This window comes from Armigeres subalbatus, chromosome 2 (genome assembly GCF_024139115.2).
Source record: "Armigeres subalbatus isolate Guangzhou_Male chromosome 2, GZ_Asu_2, whole genome shotgun sequence".
In the NCBI taxonomy this organism is placed as follows: domain Eukaryota; kingdom Metazoa; phylum Arthropoda; class Insecta; order Diptera; family Culicidae; genus Armigeres; species Armigeres subalbatus.
The window spans coordinates 228916086-228936363 of NC_085140.1; the positions used below are offsets into that span (position 1 = coordinate 228916086).

Here is a 20278-nt window from a genome sequence, read left to right on the forward strand (position 1 = left end):
AAGTTTACTGAATATGTCCAAGCAGGCTCATAGTCTTATTTAAAATTTAGTTATGCCCTACGCAAATATACCATTTCGTCTACTAGGTCATCTACATCTGGTTAAACCGTTAGCATTCCATCATGTCCATGCTGTTCAAAATATATGATTTACGATACAAACATGCTCGAAACGGATGTTTTAAATCAGATGTTCTCAGCGTGTTTACTATAAGGAATCACACAGCAATTTTGAACTGTTGAAGCGGACCGCAGTATTATTGCAACATTTGGTTTTTATTGGATATTGAATCACGGCGGTACATACATAAGGCGGTACGGATTTCTGTCCAAAAGTACATTGTCTCGTGCTTGACACGACTTCCATCATCAAGGACTCCAAACTTTTGTATTTTTTTTATTGTATCCTAAAGCACGATACAATAAAGTAATTATTTTGAAATTTTCGATACACATCAACCCTTCTGGACTGAACATCTTCAGGCCTTCATATTTACAAACTTTGGTTTTAGGTTGCAAAGCCGCGTTTCAATTTTTTTTTCAAATATTTCTTTGCTACCGATCATTTGGAACTCCGAACTTCAATTAATTTTTGATTACATCTTGAAGCACGATCCAGTGAAGTAATTAATTTAATATTTTCGATACTGAACATCTAGGGTAAAGGATGTATTTTGGACCACCCTTACGGGGGCTTTTATTTTGAACCACCACGAGAAATTTGCACTGAGTGGTCCAAAATATGAGCCGTCGAACTGGTGGTCCAAAATACCTCCCTTACCCTATAGGACTTCAGAAAAACTTTGGTTATGTATTGTTAAACCGTGTTCCATTTCGTTTCAACAATTTCTTCCCTATCGATCATTAGAGACCCCAAACTTTGGTTAATTTATTTTGTATTTTTTCAAAGAAACTAGAGAGTTTCCTGAGTTGATTGGTATATTGGTGTCACAGATCGACCAACAAACACCTGAGATATGGCCGTTTCCGTAAAATCCGCGATTCCGGTTCTGAGCAAAGTTTCACTTTTTTTTTCAAATATATCAATATGGGTAGCAAACATCACGATTTGTAAAGGGCATAACAATGCAAATATTTTTGGTGTACGGAAGAATGGTTTGAAATTTTGAAATTTGTGCACCCATGGTGAAAAGGAACCGGAGGAAATAGTGTACACTGTATTTTGAAGCGAATGTTTCCTTTAACAATTTCTAAGTTCCGTTAATTCAATCTACGGAGTTTTCCCAAAAATATTTTAGGCATAAGTTTACCTGAGGGACTTTTCTGAATTGACTTCTTCTTCTTCTTCTTTGTTGGCATTACATCCCTCACTGGGACAGAGCCGCCTCGCAGCTTAGTGTTCATTAAGCACTTCCACAGTTATTAACTGCGAGGTTTCTAAGCCAAGTTACCATTTCTGCATTCGTATATCATGAGGCTAACACGATGATACTTTTATGCCCAGGGAAGTCGAGACAATTTCCAATCCGAAAATTGTCTAGACTGGCACCGGGAATCGAACCCAGCCACCCTCAGCATGGTCTTGCTTTGTAGCCGCGCATCTTACCGCACGGCTAAGGAGGGCCCCTTTCTGAATTGACTTTTCCCGTCAAAAATTGTATCTCGTTTTATTGTCTCAGTCGATTCTTTGGTTTATTACAGGTCAACTTTCCCAAAGAACCCATATTTTTGAAGCCTCTAACCATTTTTAAAATCGAGAACAATAATCGAAAGATTCCCAGTGCGGCATTGGACTGAGTCAGACGCATATAGTTTAAAGTTTGTATCTCTTCACGTGAATCACTCGAAAAAGTGCGCTTTTGTTATCGGCGCGGTGTGTTTTGCCGAGTTTCGCAAGGTGAAATCCTGCCGGCTAGAGGGAAGCGGGCTGCATTTGGTAAATCACCAACCGGTGATCAGTGCAGTGCTGTGAATATTATTGAATTGGCTTCTATCATCATACGAGGGCAGTCGTAGCAGCAGCGACGAAAAGGCTAGTACCTAAACGCTTTTCATTGTTCGCATATCATACCACGCTTCTGTTCACACAGCGTGGAGTTGGCTACACTTTTTCTCGAACAGAAAAAATCGGGCAGTGCAGAAAGAGTGGGCATTAGCCTGGTTCAAAAAATTGTTTTTTTCTTAAATAAATTTATTTAAGTTTTTTTTCGCATACATGGACGAAGCGAGTGGAGGCGATTCGCCTTCAACAGACAATGTTGTTCGCACGCGATTTTACCAGGCCACATCACCTGGTCCCTGGGTTGTTTTTTTTTCGGCAGAAAGCGAAAAACTCTGATTTTCTAGGCATCAAGCGTGATTTGACGTGTCGTTTTCCGAAAACTGATTTTCATCAGATTATGTATGTATATTCCCCCAAATGTCTCACTCGTTGGCATCTTTGGAGCGCAGTCTCTCTTTTATCATCCCCAGTTTTAATACTGGGTGATATGAATGCACATGGTATTGCATGGGGCGAAACTAGAGACGATAACAGAGCGCCTATTTTCTATGATTTCTGCGACGATTTCAATTTGAATATTTTGAACCCAGGTGAAGTAACTCGAATAGGACCTCAAGGTCAGGAAAGTCGAATAGATCTGTCTTTATGCTCTAATTCACTATCATTAGATTGCACGTGGAAGGTAATCCAAGATCCCCATGGTAGTGACCACATGCCGATAGTCACTAAAATCAAAAGTGGCTATCACAGATCAGAGCCAGTTAATGTTCCTTTCGACCTCACGAAGAACATTAATTGGCAAAAATTTGCATCGGCGGTATGGATGAGTATCGATTTTTTACAGAATCGATTCATAAAAGCGCACTAGAAGCTCAGAAACGACACGTTCCAAGTACATCTGTTATAAGAAGCCCAGCCACTCCTGGATGGGATGCTGAATGTACTAAGTTGTATTCTGAGAAATCTGATGCCTTCAAGGCTTTTCGTAAACACGGAAGGTCTGAGCTTTTCGAAGAGTATTTGAGGCTTGAAAGAAAGCTTAAAAATCTTCTTAAGGCTAAAAAGCGTAGCTACTGGCGACGTTTTATCGAGGGACTATCACGAGAAACCTCAATGACAACACTTTGGAAAACGGCCCACAATATGCGGAACCGTATTTCCACCAACGAGAGTGAAGAATACTCCAATCGATGGATATTCAACTTCGCAAAAAAGGTCTGTCCAGATTCCGTACCAGCTGAACCGCTATTTAGAGAATCAACTACTGATCCCGGTTCTTTGGGTGAGCCATTTTCAATGCTGGAACTATCTATGTCTCTTATTTCATCGAATAATTCTTCCCCGGGATGCGATAACATTAAATTCAACCTTCTGAAAAACCTCCCTGATATCGCTAAAAGACGATTACTTGACCTGTACAACTGTGTACAGCATCGTACCACCAGAATGGCGACAGGCCTGGGAAACCAGCGTCTGATCACAATTCATACCGACCGATTGCCATGCTATCATGCATGAGAAAATTATTGGAGAAAATGATCCTTTCAAGAATCGACCATTGGGTCGAACAAAATGCATTGCTTTCAAATACTCAGTTTGGTTTTCGAGAAGGTAAAGGAACAAATGATTGCTTAGCGTTGCTCTCTTCAGATATACAGCTGGCCTATGCGCACAACGAACAACTGGGTTCAGCATTCTTGGATATAAGGGGGCTTTTGATTCAGTTTCCATAGAAGTACTGTCGCAAAATCTGTACAGTAGTGGAATACCAGTCATTTTAAATAATTTTTTGTACAATTTGTTGTCAGTTAAACATATGAATTTTACTCTCAGCACTCTGACAACTTCCAGAAATAGCATCAACGGATCCACTGGCTTCGGTGTCTTCAATGTAAATTCAACCACCTTCCGAAAACTTCAGGAACCGTGTTCGGTTTATGTTGCTGAGCTGGCAGCAAATAACTTCGCTTTGGGGATTATTTCCGATCAGCCCGTAGACCATTATTTCATTTTCTCGGATAGTCTTAGTTCTATCGAGTCACTCCGGTCGATGAAACCTGTTAAGCACGCATCTTACTTTCTTACAAAAATAAGAGAGCAGATGCGCAGATTTGGTCAAAAGATCATTCAAGATTACCTTTGTGTGGGTCCCACCCCATTGCCTAATCTATGGCAATGAGAAAGCGGACACGCTAGCAAAGGTGGGCGCACAGGAAGGTGAAGTTTATGATAGACAAATCTCTAACAACGAGCTTTTCCCATTAGTCCGTCAAAGTACTCTTCAAAATTGGCAAATGAATTGGTCACACAACGAACTTGGACGGTGGCTATTTTCAATAGTTCCTAAAGTTTCTGCGCGAGCGTGGTTCAGAGGTGAGGACTTGAGTCGAGGCTTCATTCGCGTGATGTCAAGGCTTATGTCCAATCACTATTCACTAAACGCACATATCTACAGAATAAACCTTGTCGATAGCAACTTATGTAGGTGCGGAGCCGGTTACGATGACATCGATCACGTAGTTTGGTTCTGCTCGGAGAATGACGCCTCCAGAGAGCAACTATTGGATACCCTTGTGGCCCGAGGTAAACAACCCTACAGGGAAATAAGAGGTGTTTCGGGGGATCGCGATGTGGATTATATGCAGTCCATCTATGCCTTTCTTTGCTCGGCTGATATCAAAGTCTAATGCCCGTGTTTATCTCTTTCTCAGTTTTTTTCTCTTGTTCGATTCTGTTTTTCTGTTCCGTGTACCACAAAGCCCTGGCCATCCGGAAGATGCTCCCTGCTGAATCAAAATCGAGCACGACGCCTTGCAAAACCGTTTCCAACGCAAACGCCCGGATGAGCAGCTGGAATGAACTAAATCCAAATCCTTACCCCGTCTATCCTGAATTAAGTCTATGTACCTTCCCTACTAACTGTTAATGATAAGATGATACACATTATAAAGATATCATACTTAAGGTCACTCCCGACGGAATCCAAGTTCCAAAGTGCTCGCGTTTTCGGGGGCACACCACTCGATTCAGAGGCGGCGCACAACTGTTATTTTTGTTGATTTAGCTTTGCTGCGTCGCAGCATGCGTGAAATAATAAAAATGACAGTTATGCGTTGCTTCCGTATCGAGTGATGTGCCCCCGAAAACGCGAGCGCTTTTAAACTTGGATTCCGTCAGGAGTGACCTTAAGAATTGCGGCTCCGCAAAGTGTCACACACGACTGAGCCTACCAAATAAATGAAAAACAATAATCGAAAAAGTTCTGTTATTTTAAAGATTGGCCCGATTGGCCGATTTTGAACAAACATCGGGTGAATTTTTCAGACTTAGAGGCTCCAAAAATATGGTTTCTTTAGGAAAGTTGATCTTACACACTTAAATTATTTTTAAGATCTCGGCAAATTTTTTGCCGAGATTCCAACAGCCGAGATCTCGGTAATATTTTTTACTGAAATTCGGTAACTCCTTTACCGAAATTTCGTCAATATTTTGCCGAAATTCGGCAAAGTTGAATTTTTGCCGAGATCTCGGTAACGATTACCGATGACTCGGTAAAAAATTTACCGAAATTCGTCGAAATTATTACCAATATCTCGGCTGTTGGATTCTCCGCAATCGGTAAACATAGAATTTTAAGTGTGTACATAAGCCAAAGAATCGATTGAGCGAATACAAAATGTTGACGGGAAAGGTCAAGGGACCGACTGTTTACTTTGATGACATTTACTTCCAGGGTGCAGCAGCCGTAAAAAGTGTAGACAACAACCTTCCGTGCATCATGTTTACGGTACTCGTCACTGAGTGGCGATACCGGCGTTTCTATCTGTGTTGTTAAGCCTGCTACTCTATGTTCTGAGATTTTCACATTTTCCACCATGAGCTCATGGAAGAATGGTAGTTGGAAATCGATAAAATGTATGGGAAAATCAAGTATTTTGCAAATTTATGGAAAATGGAAGTGGTTTAGAAGAAAGTAGTGATAAGGAATGAAGTATGAGGTGAAAAGATTATCTCCTGCACTTAGTTTGCACTGATTGGTAGTTTTATAGTGATGAAATTTCGATTTTACTACCACTGAAAAAACGCCATCTCTTGCATTAATCGTTTTGACTGGTACCTTATTTTACCAACAAAATATTTTCCATTTCCACGTTAAATGTATTAAAGTAAACTTGAAGTTCTATACGTTTGAATTTTTACATGATTATTGTCTGTACTTCTACAGAAGATTCCTTTGAATTTCCGAGGGCAGTTTCTCTGGTCCTTAGACAGGAAATTCTCTTGAATTCACTGATCTGAACCTAAATTTGACCCAGTCTCCAAATACTAGATGACTTTTCCCGTTGAGCCCTAGCATAGCCAAAGAATCAGTTGGGGTTGCACACTTGGATGAACTGCACGCGTGCGACCAAGCAAAGGTTTGGTCCGATTCGCGAATTAAAATCTGAGCAGGCATTGCAATATCATCTAAGCACAGGATATTATCTTCGCATGTGTAAAGATACTATCCCAAATCAAAGAGCACTCTGAAAAGATATTATCATTTGAGCATTTGATGATGATCCTGATAGCCAGCGCGGTTCTGGGTTTGTTCACGTTGCGAGGGCGTTGCTACAACAAAATAAGTGAAAAAATGTTTCTCCATGGCGAACGTTGCACTTTGTTTACTGAGCAGATAGATAACTAAGATCGATATCCCAGCATATCATCAGTATCTTTGCTCAGAAGATCGAATGATGGGATAAGTTGCAATGCCTGAATCTGAGATCAAATTCAACTAAAATCAAATTAAACTTAAAAGTGACGTTAGTTCCTATCTGTTAAAAGCAATCTTGCTCTGCAAGCAGGGTTGCACACTTGGATGGATTGTACGCGAACTTTTAGTGTCCAACTCAAATAAATAAGTGACCAAGGCAATCAAAAGTGACTCGCACTTCCAGATCTGTAATGCATATTGATTTCCGTTTATCCAATTTATCCAAACGTTTATATAGAGCGAAATTTCATAATTATACAACTTTAATTATTGATCGATTCTTCCATAACGTTAATCTACATATCTACACTAACCCCAATTCAACACAAATTGCAAATAGATGTTCTGCAATGTAGGGAATGTTCCAGGCGGTGCGCAACGCATGTGGATAACCGGTGCGCAATGCAAGTGTTGCATATTCTCACCGCAAGCAGAGTGAACAACTAACGAACGCAAATGCTTAGTGCTCTATCAGTTTTTTTTATAGGAGAATTTTAAATTTGGAAAAATCTGTAATCAATTAGTGATATCGCAAATTTAATAAGTACCAATTAATCATATTTAGATATGTTTAATTTTGATGTACACAAGATTCTGTTTTTACATTCTGTTTTTATGAGTGGAAAATTGAGAAAATGTAAATCGTGTAAAAACAGAATCCAGTGTACTGTGCAATATTAATGATTTGTGATAGACGACACCTAGAAGACTGGGTGCTAGTTTGAAATGTGACTCATGTTTAGCTAAATGTTTAACCTCTTATTTATGCAACCGATATTATGGGATAATGGCTAGCGTGGAATAGTTGATTTTCCAGAAACAACTTTTGCAAATGATATTTAATTCGCCACGCTTGATTATGTGCGCGCATATGCGTTTGCATAGAAGCATGTCTTTGTAGCGTGTATGGAATTGTGAAAAAATGCTGCTCAGTCTGGTTTCAGCTAAAAAGCATGGTGCTGCAGTAAAGCAATGAAATTAATATATGGGTAAACATATAATTTAATTTTCAATGGCGAAGAAATATGCTACTTGCTAAGTCATTGCACCTAGTGGACAATGTTGTAGGTGTCATGGAATAAGGGCACAGATGCATTTATGTTTGTCCTCTCTTCAGTTTACCGGTAATCTGAAAGGATTACTTTGCTTAGAATGTGCGCCGTCCGAAAATCTAACATATGTTGGGGGCGGTTTACAAATTACTTAACGCGGCAGAGGGAGCACGTGGTCAATTCAAGGGTTACGGTTTTTACAAATAAATCAACCTAAGATGACCTGAATTGCCCAATTATGCGTTACGTAATTTGTGAAAGCCCCTTACTATTAACACTTCACCATATATGACGGGTAGAATGATAAAAACTAGTTGAACTACCATTCTCTCCTGAAAAGCTAGATAGTTATTGTAAAGCAGCCTACCGGTTATATTTGCAGCTGTATGATTGGTAAAACATTCCGGCAATGGTGCATAAAGTCCTTGCCCATGCTGGGGATATAATAATGCATTAACCAGCACCACTTGGAATGTTGGCTGAAGGAGCAGCTGAGTGTCAACATAAGCACTTAAAAAAAGTCGGACTCATCATGCCAGGAAAACTTCAAGAAGGAATAATTTACATGACGTATTCATTCGTGCTATGAACTCGTTGGATCCATTGATAAGCTCCCTTAACTTAGGTAATAAAAGGACTTAAAAATAAATCTAATCTGGAATATCCAGAAAATGTTCAATGTTTTTTAGTGACTGAAAGTTCCTGCAGTACAACAGATTCGAGTACAAAAAAATCCCTAGCAGATATTTTAATCGATCTTGAAGAAATAAATGATAATTTTGTTGAGGATGTTCATGTACATAATGAATAAATAAATGTTGTTGCAGTATACTTGTATATCTTAAAGCTTTTATTACATGGAGTTCATATAGCTTTCATAGAGCTTTATATTGTATTCCCTTTACTTGATTTGAGGGTTAAGAGTCTGATCCAATTTGAAAAATCCTTCAAAGACAACCTGTTGCGCTTGTAGATGCGGAGGCCTTGGACACTTAGAACATATGTACAACTCAATACACACAAAAACAATATACAATTTTCTAGTTCGAACTCTACAGATCTTTGCTTCAATAAAATACATATCTATAGACTGCTGTGTACATGCTACGTTCGTAGATAAAAGGGATATATTCCATGGAGATTAAAAGGCTGTATTCCAGGAAGTTTACAGACCTTAGAAGCAATAATGACCCGCATACTGTTCACATATTCTAGACATTAATCTACTATATAAGTGTGAAATATTGCTGAAATGGAATGAAAATATTTTCGGCCACCTACTTGTATGGAGCCGCCCCATAGTGAGTTGGTAAGGCGTTCGGCTGATTTGTTTGTCCTTGTTGTGTATCTTAATCACTGCGACCATTTGTTAGATCTATTGTGATATATGCCCCATTTGATCTAGCTTTGTCAAGTTAACACATCATTACTATGTTGTAGAGCAATTGCATCATCTTGACTACCAGCGTTATCCCAATGCGATATTATGGTTCTGATGAATCGTACTACCATATTGGGACTTGTTCTCCAAACTTCTGAGGGTTTTATAAGCCCCCTGTTGAAGAACTGTAATCTCTTTTTTAAAATTGCCGGACAATGGCATAACAGATGTTCCAAGTCTTCTACATGTATGCCATGCCGCAGAAACGACATACATTATGTTGAAGTTTTCCTAACAGTTTCAAGTGATATCGGCTCGGGGAATGGCCTGTTATAAGACAGATAAATACGTTTGGTGTGATGAAACGTTTAGATTGCCACGCAATCAAGGTGTTTTTCCAGATGTCCTCTATTTTAGAATGTTCCCAAAATTTGAGTTCCATTCTAAGAGAACACGCAGATACACCACAAAATGGTTCGGGATCTATGAATTGTCGAGATGAACCAAGTCTGGCCAGCATATCAGCTTGTTAATTGCCTTCAATGCCGACTACCTAAGGTTTGGAGTGACTGAACACATTCCCAAACGAGTTTGGATGTGCATGTTGCGCATTTCAAAGCATTCAACGCTGCTTATGCAAATACATTATGCAAATATTTGAATGCCTGTAATTTCGACGTAAGCATAAATTAAAGCATTCAAGAATATTCTGAACTTCAGCTTGGAACACAGTTGGTCACTTGCCCATGGAAATCGAGATACTGGACCAGTCACGCCTGCTCCAACTTGATTGTTCAGCTTTAACCATCGGTGTAAAATACAATCGATCCCGAGCGGAGATTTGTTCCACCGTACGCCCATACATTTTACTCAAGCTTAATTACATCTAGTGTTACCAGATTCGGTTTGACTAAAAAGAGTACATTTACAAAAAGTGAAAATAGAGTACAAAAGAGTACAATTCATGATTTTTTTTTATCTATAATTCAAGTTTGATATTGTATCGTTTTGACTCGAATCCCGAACATGACTCCTATTTCGAGCACCTGGATATTAATGACCATTTCGTCATTAATCGCGTGGTTCTTTGCATGGGATGGATGTTGAATTTGATTGTAATCTTGATCTTCCGTACGAAAACCGATGGAATTTTGAATTCTAGCACGCTGAAACGCCAGTGTTCGGGATTTGAGTCAAAACGGTATATTTTTGTTAATATTTGTAGTATGAAATTGTATCGTAAAGCCATGTCCATTTAGAATCCGGAATCATTTATTGTATTGCAGCGGCACGGAAAGTGGCCGCTGCAAGAATACTTTTACAGCGGTTTGTCTACCTAGGCGCCCACTTGCTATGGTATAAATTTCACGAAGTTTCGTGCAGCGTGTCAAAAATTATTCCAGATGGAAGCCGAAAGGAGAGAAAAAAGTCTGCACACCCACGTTGATAATCCTACTCATCGACGATGGAACCTGCGTCAAAATGGATTTCGGACAGCTACCAAGCCAAAAACTACATGGTGATGGCACAAAGAGTAGTTCCTGCGAAGTTTAGGTTTTCTTTTTGGACAAACTTGCAAAAAAAACAGATGATTTTGGCAAGCGATATGCAGCGGTGGAGCAAAGACCTAAGTGTTTGTGACGAATAGGACGATAGACTCGAAGCTGTACAAGGAGGAATGTCTCAAAAACCGCGGTCGACCTTCCATAAAGCCCATAAAGGTCCCGTGAAGTTTTGGCCTGATTTGGCGAGTTGCCACTACAGCCGGGAAGTCATCCAGTGGTACCGCGATAATAACGAAGATTTTCATCGATAAAAGCATAAATCCACGCAACTGCCCACAGCTCCGGCCCATCGAGACATTTTGGGCAGTAATGAAGCGGAAGCTTGAGAAAAGTGGAAAAAGTGGAAAAACAGCTCGGGACGCGACTCAGATGATTAAAATGTGGAACAAATGTGCCAAGGAAGTTGACTCCGGAGGTGTGCAACTTTTGATGAGAGGAATAAAGAAGAAGGTGCGAATTTTCACTAAAAACAAGAAGAAATGATTTGTATCAATATTTTTTCTTTAAAGTACAGTGAATTACCCTTGTTTTTGATGTATAAACCTTATTTGTACTTCAATCCGTTACCGAGATACAGATGATTTGATTATTCCGGATTCTAAATGGACATAGCTTTAAATTGTGTATGAATTTAACAAAATTAACACCGACAGTTATTGTGACAAAATAACGTGTCAACTGCTTTCGTGAGTTATAAAAGCCATTTTATTTTCTTAGATATAAGTGAAAAAGTTGAAGAACTATTCATAGAATAAATCCCAAAGAAACTAATCTAATATTTTCAAATTTATTGGGGAAATTGAAAAGATCAACTCTTCATAGGAAAAATGATGTACCGTTTTGACTCAAATTCCGAACATGGCGCATGGCCGATCGCTCGCTTTTAAATGGCCATTTTGGCTTTATTCGTATAATTCTCTCCATAGGATCTTGAATTCTTGTAATCTTTGTATTTTTGTAATCTTGATCAGCAGAACTGAAAACCGATGGAATTTTTAGTTTTAAGGTGCCAAAACGCCAGTGTTCGGAATATCAGTCGTGTTCGGGATTTGAGCCAAAACGGTATGAAACAGTCTGATATCTGAATAATAGGTTTAAAAGCTTGAATGAACGCAGCCTGTAGTATGATAACGAACGTTTAAATAATGTTCCCAATTTCCATGCATGGTTGGACAATGTTCTCGGTCCAGCTTGCAGTTTGTCAGTGTCATATTTGATTGTCATATGATCGTGCTGGCTTCACAACTTTTTAAACACTTTATTAAAGAGATTTTCAGCCTAGGGCTGGCTCATCTATTACTTTCCAGAATTTTGATATCTAAATTTCTCGAAAAAAACCTGGAGACCTATCTTAAATTTCGCCGTGTCTAGGAACAGTTAAATAAATTAAATATCATGAAAATAATAAATATGTTCAATTTAAAACGTGACATACACAATCTTAGCGTACTTTTTTTGTACAAACTAAGGAAAATTGATGCACTTTGCAATGTTAAGTTTGAAAATCAAGTTGGTGCTGACAATATTTAAAAAGAGTACATATGATCATTTTCTCCGAAAAAGAAGAGTACGTAATTTTTCTGCCCCAAAAAGAGTACATGTACTCTTAAAAGAGTACGTCTGGTAACACTAATTACATCAAAACATCGATAAAAGTTGTATCTTCTACTCATCCAGTCATCATTGCTTGTGATAAGTGATAATCACAGTTCGGCTGATAATCACAGTGTCATGAATCGAATTGGACAAAAATTGAACAAACATTTTGTATGTCAATTTCGAAAAGAATATAATGATTCCCTTGTCAGATTCTTTAAAAAAAAATGGCAAATTTTTGTTCAATTTTTGTGCGACCGGAGTAAATCGCGGAAAACTTAAAGTAAGATTCGTATATAAATTTCACATGGACAGTTCACAACGCGATTTTTTGCATTCTATGCAGGACAACGTCTGCTGGGTTAACTGGTAAAATTTAATTGTGAGATTTCTAAACCAAATTAAATACAATTTTTGACATAAACTATGTCTAAGAGGAACGCATGGTGAATACAAGGAATGGAAAGAAAATTTACTTATATAGGAATGTCACTAATAGTGCAGTTATCTCACTGATTATTCATCGAATCATGTTTTTGAACCACTTTGCCATTTGCATGCACGAGATATTTAAATCGTAAAGGTTCTCTCAAACACACGCGACGGGACAATTGCGTCGCCGTTTGTATGAAAGCGTAAATGGAGCATTGCCTGGAGCGACCCAACCATAGAATCGTCGCGACTAGTTGTCGCCATCGCGGCGATGAAATCGCTTAAGTCTGGGCAGCAGCAATATAAACATAAACGCCGGCATATTCGCTTCGGCTAAGCAATGTTACGCACAAACAGTACATCCGCAAGTATGACCACCCAGGTAACCAGTAAGCATTATATAAAGCATTTAAGTGGCATTATATGCGCCTTTACTACAAAACATTAAATACCAATAAACCCTATAGTCGCCTTTAATGCTATTTTAATGCAGGTATTGGCCCAATATATGGCTTTTAAAGTGCTTAATCCTACTTTAAAGTAGAAATTTTGCTGAGTAGCATTTATTCAGCATCCGAAATGCTGAATAAATGCTTAATTTTAAAAACAAGACAAAAGTCTTGTTTAATGGCCTATTTTTTCTAATTTTTTTACATAGTTTTTTTTTCATATTATATCGTTATTGTATTTTCATATTTAAAATGGAACACAATTTTTTACTTTCTTCGAGAGGGATTCGAACTCGCGCTCTTGCCACCTGACGCTGTAGTTGTCATCGCCCTTACCAGCTGGCCCATAAGAGAGAGATGGTAGTGGGAATAATTTTGCCCAACATAAACAATACGCCCCTTCAGGAACATTGAAACTTAATCCAACTCATCTCTTAATGCAACCATCACAAACGTCATACCCAGGTGCAATTAAACAGCTATAGTAGTGCTGCTTTAATGCATCCATCGAAAATAGTGCAATAATAATAAAATGTAGCTAAACTATGTAACTAGTGATAAGGTTGGGTTAACGATAAGTACTCCTGTCAATGGTCGGAATGGAAAAAACATTGTGCACGTAGCGATTTCTATTCTTAGGGAAGATCCATAAAGTACGTCACGCAAAAAATGGCGATTTTCAACCCCCCTCCCCCCTTCGTCACACTTTTTGTATTAAAACTCTAAAATTTTTGTATGAGTCGTCACGCTGCTCGGAACCCCCCTCCCCCCTAAGAGCGTGACGTACTTTGTGGATGGCCCCTTAACTGTAAGTTCATTGGACAAATAGTCCCTGCTATATGGTTCCATATTGGAAAACGTTCGACGTATGAACACTACAGGCTTTAAAGTGGCACTAATGTAGCTGTTTCATTGCACTTAACGAAAAACAACATTGTGCATTCAAAATGCTATTATAAGACTATGCCTCTCATGATTGCTTTGAGAATGCTTATTTAGAACAGCCAGGTTTTCGAAATGCTTATATACGGCATGGAGCATATGCAATGCCAGTATAATGCTACTATAGTGATTACTTTAATGCTTATTGGTTACCTGGGAATGACACAGCATCGCTATCACCCGAGGAGGACCTCGAAAACAAATGCTTCATTCCTGACGCACTTATTCCTCCATACCAAAACCAAATCCTAGGTTATGCTTGCCTGAAGAAATAAAATAGGGCACTTCAAGTGTTTCATAGCCTAATAGCCAACAACTCCTAATTCTACTTCCTCGTGGTGCCAACCAAGTTACAAGCAACCTGAGAGAAGGTTTGGTAACCCACCCCGGTGGACTCTTTGGTTGTATACTGACTGAAAGCTTGATTGCCCCAAGAATGTTATCGATCATTGAGTAATTTGCGTTCGATCATTTAGTACTTAGTCAATAACTCATTCCAAAAGCTGAGTTTTAAAATGTGTTGTATGGTGGACCTCTAGTGCGAAGATTTTTCTACAACTCTACCTAATGGATCGTGGTTTGAATTTCACTTCATAGTAACGAAGGTATAGCTATAGTTTCAGTAACTTAGACTAAATGATATCAAAATTCCAATCATTTAGTTTTCCGGCACACATGTTGCATTAAAATTTATGTGACCCATATACAACTGAATTTAGTCCCATTTGAGTTGCTGCAACCAAATCGGTCTGTCTTTTGCAGCTAGGGGCCGTACACATATTACGTAAGCACTTATGGGGGGAGGGGGGGTTGGTCAATATCTTACGCTCCATATAAATAAAAAATCATTTGTATGAAAAAAATCTTACATGGGGGGAGGGGGGGTCGAAAAACCTAGAAAAAATGCTTACGTAATATGTGTACGACCCCCTAGGGTAGCGGCAGGTAGCGCTATAATTCGGTTATTAGTTGAATTCAGTACCAAATTTTCAAAACGACTTATCTGCTTTTGTAAACAAAGATTCAAACGTTGATTTGAAGAATCTGAGAGCACTCCCACGCAACCAACACCATCAACAGGTAGCAGAAGTCTTCATCTACGTAGTGGTTTGCGTGGGAGTGCTATCAGATTCGTCGAATCGACGTTTAAATCTTTGTTTACAAAAGCAGAAAAGTCGTTTTGAAATTTGGTATGGAATTATAACAACGAACCATTAAGCAGTTGTAGAAAAACCTTCGCACTAGAAGTCCACCATACAGCACATTTTGAAATTCAGCTTCTGGAATGAGTTATTGAGGAACTACTAAATGATCGAACGCAAATTACTAAATGATCGGCTGTCTTGCGGATAATCAATGTACAAGTTCTGATGATTTTATCTCAATTGTAAAGTCAATCTGACGCCTGCCACGTAAGAATGAAAGTCAAAGTAGAAAAGGAGAAAGAAATGTTGAAGCAGGTCATTTGATCACTGCAAGCCACAAGTTCTATCGAAATTTTATTGAAATGTGTGGCAAAGGTTAAATGATGCGGACTTGTTAACCGGTTGCCGATGTGAAAGGAATGCAATTAATGATATTTTAATAGGATATAGGAAGCGAGCTATATTTTATTTACAATTCTAGTAGTTACTATAAGAATTGTTTGGTTGAAGGTATAGGATAGTACTGGAAATGGTATGGAGTTTATTTCCAGTTCTAGAGATTGCTAGAACATGATACATATATGAAAAGGTTTAATGTAGAATAATGAAATGGGTCTTCTGAGTGTAGGCAGAACTGATAGCCAGTACAGTCAACTGGGAGACCATCTGATCCGTATCTGTTCCACATACTTTAACAACGTTCGAGTAACTGAGACGGAAAGAATACGCAAAGTTACACCTGAAATGAACGAAAACAAAACCACGAAGACCAACAACTGGAGTTTCGATCTCCACTCGTTTTTTGGAAGAAAAAAATTCAATTTACCTATAGAAAAGTTATACATCAGAGAACATTGTTTAAAATGATTCAAAACTTCCCCCTGTAAGGTACTGCGATTTTCTACGCGATGACACAGGAAGCCACTCGGTAGAACCTTTTACAACTGATACCTAATTCCGATCGCGAAATCCTAAAACTTTAATAGTTATTCTATAATCTTGTTGCATGAAACATTAGTTATAAGTAAACAAAACTGTTCATCTAATAAAGAAGCATTGTTGAAATATGTGATAATTGTTATGATCAGCTCGAACAAAAAGCAAATACGAGTAGATACTATTCTAAAGCTCAATAGCAAGCAAGATATTTTAGATATCCACATGTTATACCGGTGACGAAGATACAAATAAAAATATGAGAAACCTAAAAATTGTAATTAAATAGAAAAAAAAAATATTCTAGTGAGACCATGGAAAAGGTAGAAGGTAGCGAGAATAGCCATTTGGGCAGTATCCTCTCCTGCGCTTGTTAACGTTCACTGCTCGGCCACATTTCAACCCAAAAAGCTTGATTTTATATACATCACCATTAAACTACTAACTATGTACATCTAGAACCTAAACTTTACTCACTTTGAAAAACCTAAAACAACACAAAATTTTTAAACATGAACATCGAGATTGATACGAAGTTCATTGAATGGACTGAAAGGACTCATATTTTTCTCATTTTTATTTGTCGTCACAGGTCGTCACAAGCGAATAATAGAATATTAAACAACGATCATGTAATTCACCATCAAATGATAGATATATTATTATTTTAAATAATATTCAGTTCCACACACAATAAACATAACACTTTTATAACATCACTGTATTTCATAAAAGAAACTTTCATTAACTGGTGACACATTTTCCGCAGATGTCGCAATTCGCTTGTGATCATTTTCAACGACTTCAATATCCTGCCTCTAGTAAGAGGCAAATCAAAGGTTGCGAAAGCATCATCAGAAGCATTTACGAAATCATAACCAGTCACCCGTTTGTTGCATATATATCTTTCTCCAACGGTATTTATCTTGCGTAACTCACATTTCGCGCACTTAATGGATCGCGCAGTTTTCCACTAGCACACACGATTTTCTAATATAGACTAAGCATGGCCAACGGGCAGTTACTTCTAATATAAGGTTTTCCCCACTTTTACTTTCTTGGATGCGCACCCGGAGTACTCGTTCATGGACAAGTTCTTTGTGCTGATGGTAGGAACGATTGACTCTTTGCTTAAACTGGAGGTGCCTTTAACTAGACACCACGTGCATTCGATTCTTTGAGAATGGAGATTTAATGCTCAGATTTGCATGGGTCAGCGCGGTTTAAAACGGTTAACCGCAATCGTTCTTGTTACAGTGCGTATATGATTCAATCTCAACTCGTAATATGAAACAAAATTATAGATGGGACAGATCATGTATATCGATAACACGTACGTCCCCAACCCCCATTTTACGACAAAACTCAAAATTTAAAACCACGCAGCTCAGCCAATTTCTAACGGATTTTCAAGCAATCTTCTGGAATAGATCACAAAATTCCTATAGTTTTAGGAACCGAGGTCAATTTTTGTGCAATGGCCATGGTTCCGGATATATTCCGGGGAGTGCTGGGTTTACCTCCCTCCCGGAAAAAATGGTCACTGGCAGATCGGCTTCGAAATCCATCGTGCGACATGTCAAACTTCATGATTTTGCAAAACAAGTACACTGGAGTACATTTCGGCGACTGATTAATGGGTTACCTTCCGCAAGTTTGCTACCTGTCCTTTGAGAAGGCCAATTTTCGTTCAATCTTGGAACCCACCTTGCGAACAACAGTGAAAATCTAATTTATTTTCAAAATATTCCTTATTATATACCAGAGTCTCGTTCAAAATTGATTCATCTCTGATTAGTCTTCGTTATGCAGAAATTTCTGTTTTATTTGATAGCCCTTTCCAAAGGGAGGGTCTCCAATTACTTAAGAACCTTCGGCCCGAAACCCTGCATTAAATTACGCCGATTGTTCAGTAGTTTCGGAGTCTATAAGGTTCAGACAGACAGAAATTCATTTTTATGTATATAAGAAGAAGAAGATTAATTCTTCTTCCATTGCTTACAGAGGATTTACCGGCATAACGATGCCAGGCAGCAAAGACCGACACCGATAATCTCGGAGGAAGTATGTTTTGGGACGGAACTATGTTCAAAACATATTATTTTATCATAAACGGGTTCATATTTTGTAAAATTATTTTCAAGGAATGAATAAATTGTTGTATACTGAATGGTCTCATTATTGTTTATTTCTTTTGATTGTAAAAGGTCGTTTGGTAGAAAAGTTATTATTTCAACAAAATTATTGTTAGATTAATCATGTTCGTGTAATTGAATCAAAACATATTGATGATTGTTCCAAAAATAATATTGTTGAAACAAAATCGTGCAGTCGCCATGATTAGGTAAAACAATATTCTGGATTGGTTCAAAATGAAAATATTATTAGCTCTGAGCTACAAATATTTATTGTTGAATTCAAACCAAAATATTATTGATTCTACAATACATTTTTCTGCGTGTTGCAGGAAAAAACCCAAATTAATCCACCTAGCGGTGACGATGCCTTTCTCGATTAAATCAAGATATACTGAAGGTGATAAGAATCGTTTCCAATTCTATCTACCAAAAAATGTTGGGCATTTGTTTTTCTATAAATAAAGCATATATATTATGGTTATAACAAGTTATGACGATCGTGAAATTTCTTCTTCATCCATTTTGACAGAGACATTATTTCAAGTATTGTTATTTGTAACATTATTGATATAATTGTTATGACTAACTGACGGTTGGTTAACATCATGGGTCTCCAAGACTTAGGGTTAAAAATGAAATTACACGAACATTTTGAAAATTGTTCCAATTTCAAGGCCGACTAAAATATGACGTCAAATACATTTAAGATTATTCAACCAACGACACCCCCACCCCTTTGCAAGACCCTGATGCAATTTTGAACGATTCCAAAAAACAAACCGCATATAATATAATATGGAAATAAGAGATGCAAAATGAAAACTATATAAAATGTGCCCTTGAAATCACCCAAACTTCACCATAACTCCACCACATCACCCATCATACCACACACCACCCAAACCAAACAGCATGTTGAAGCATCAATGAAACCCCTCTTTTTCCCTTCCAATGTATGACACAAAACATCAGTCTGCATCAGAAGGGTCAAAAAGGGCCAATACTAAAAAGCCCAATAAGTCACGAATAGCCTGATTGACAGAAGTAAAAGGCCTATGAGAACAAACAAATTTAGCTCAGAAGGGCCACAAAAATCACTATCAGACCAACGAAATGGGGCCAAAATCTAAAATCGATCTCATCAAAAGGGCCAAAAACGACGAATAGCTTGAGTTCGAACGGATTTGTGCAAAAGGGCCTTATGGCAGGAACTAAAACGACCTAAGACCAGAAGGGCCATAATTCAAAAGAGCCCTACTTCAAAAGGGCCAAAAACGATAAATAGCCTGAGTTTGGAAAGTTGAGCGCAAAAGGGCCTTGTGGCAGGGACTGAAACGGCCTAAAACAGAAGGGCCAAAAACCGAGAATTGAGTTTAGTGCAAAAGGGCCTAAATCGATATTGAAACACTAAAAACTAAAAACCACGAATAGCTTAAATTTGAAAGGATTAGTACAAAAGGGCCTTATGCAGGAGCTAAAACGGCCTAAAATAGAAGGGCCAAAATTCAAAATGGCCTTAGATCAGAAAGGCCAAAATTCAAAAGGGTATTACTTTACAAGGGCCAAAAACCACAAATAGCTCGAATATCGAAAGATGAGTGCAAAATGACCTTACATCAGAAGGGCCAAATTTTAAAAGAGCCTTATTTAAAAAGGGCCAAAAACCACGAATAGCCTGATTTCGACAGAATTAGTGCAAAGGGCCTTATGAAAGGAACTAAAACGACCTTAGATCAGAAGGGCCAAAATTCAAAAGGGCCAAAAACCACGAATAGGGACTAAAACGACCTACAAACAAAAGGGCCAAAATTCAAAATGATCCTACTTCAAAAGGGCCAAAAACGACGAATAGCTTGAGTTCGAAGGGATTTGTGCAAAAGGGCCTTATGGCAGGAACTAAAACGACCTAAGACCAGAAGGGCCA

The 20278-nt window shown here is 38.3% G+C and overlaps 1 protein-coding gene across 8 annotated transcripts in view; it reads right to left on the reverse strand.

The window, feature by feature from the left end:
• The window catches only part of LOC134215990 (probable cytochrome P450 303a1), an 89772-nt gene that overhangs the window by 13636 nt on the left and 55858 nt on the right, over window positions 1-20278 (reverse strand). Inside the window, exon 1 of one of the 8 annotated variants that reach the window (XM_062695043.1) lies at window positions 17156-17196. The exons of 4 other annotated variants lie outside the window; for them this stretch is intronic. Coding sequence is in view for 1 of the 4 variants with exons in the window: in XM_062695042.1 (XP_062551026.1) it covers window positions 17103-17115 (13 nt within the window). In the remaining 3 variants the exon portion in view is untranslated. Of the gene's footprint in view, window positions 1-16693; window positions 17042-17102; window positions 17131-17155; window positions 17223-20278 lie in introns of those variants that run through there. 3 more of the 8 variants (XM_062695042.1, XM_062695040.1, XM_062695037.1) reach the window with 3 other exon arrangements.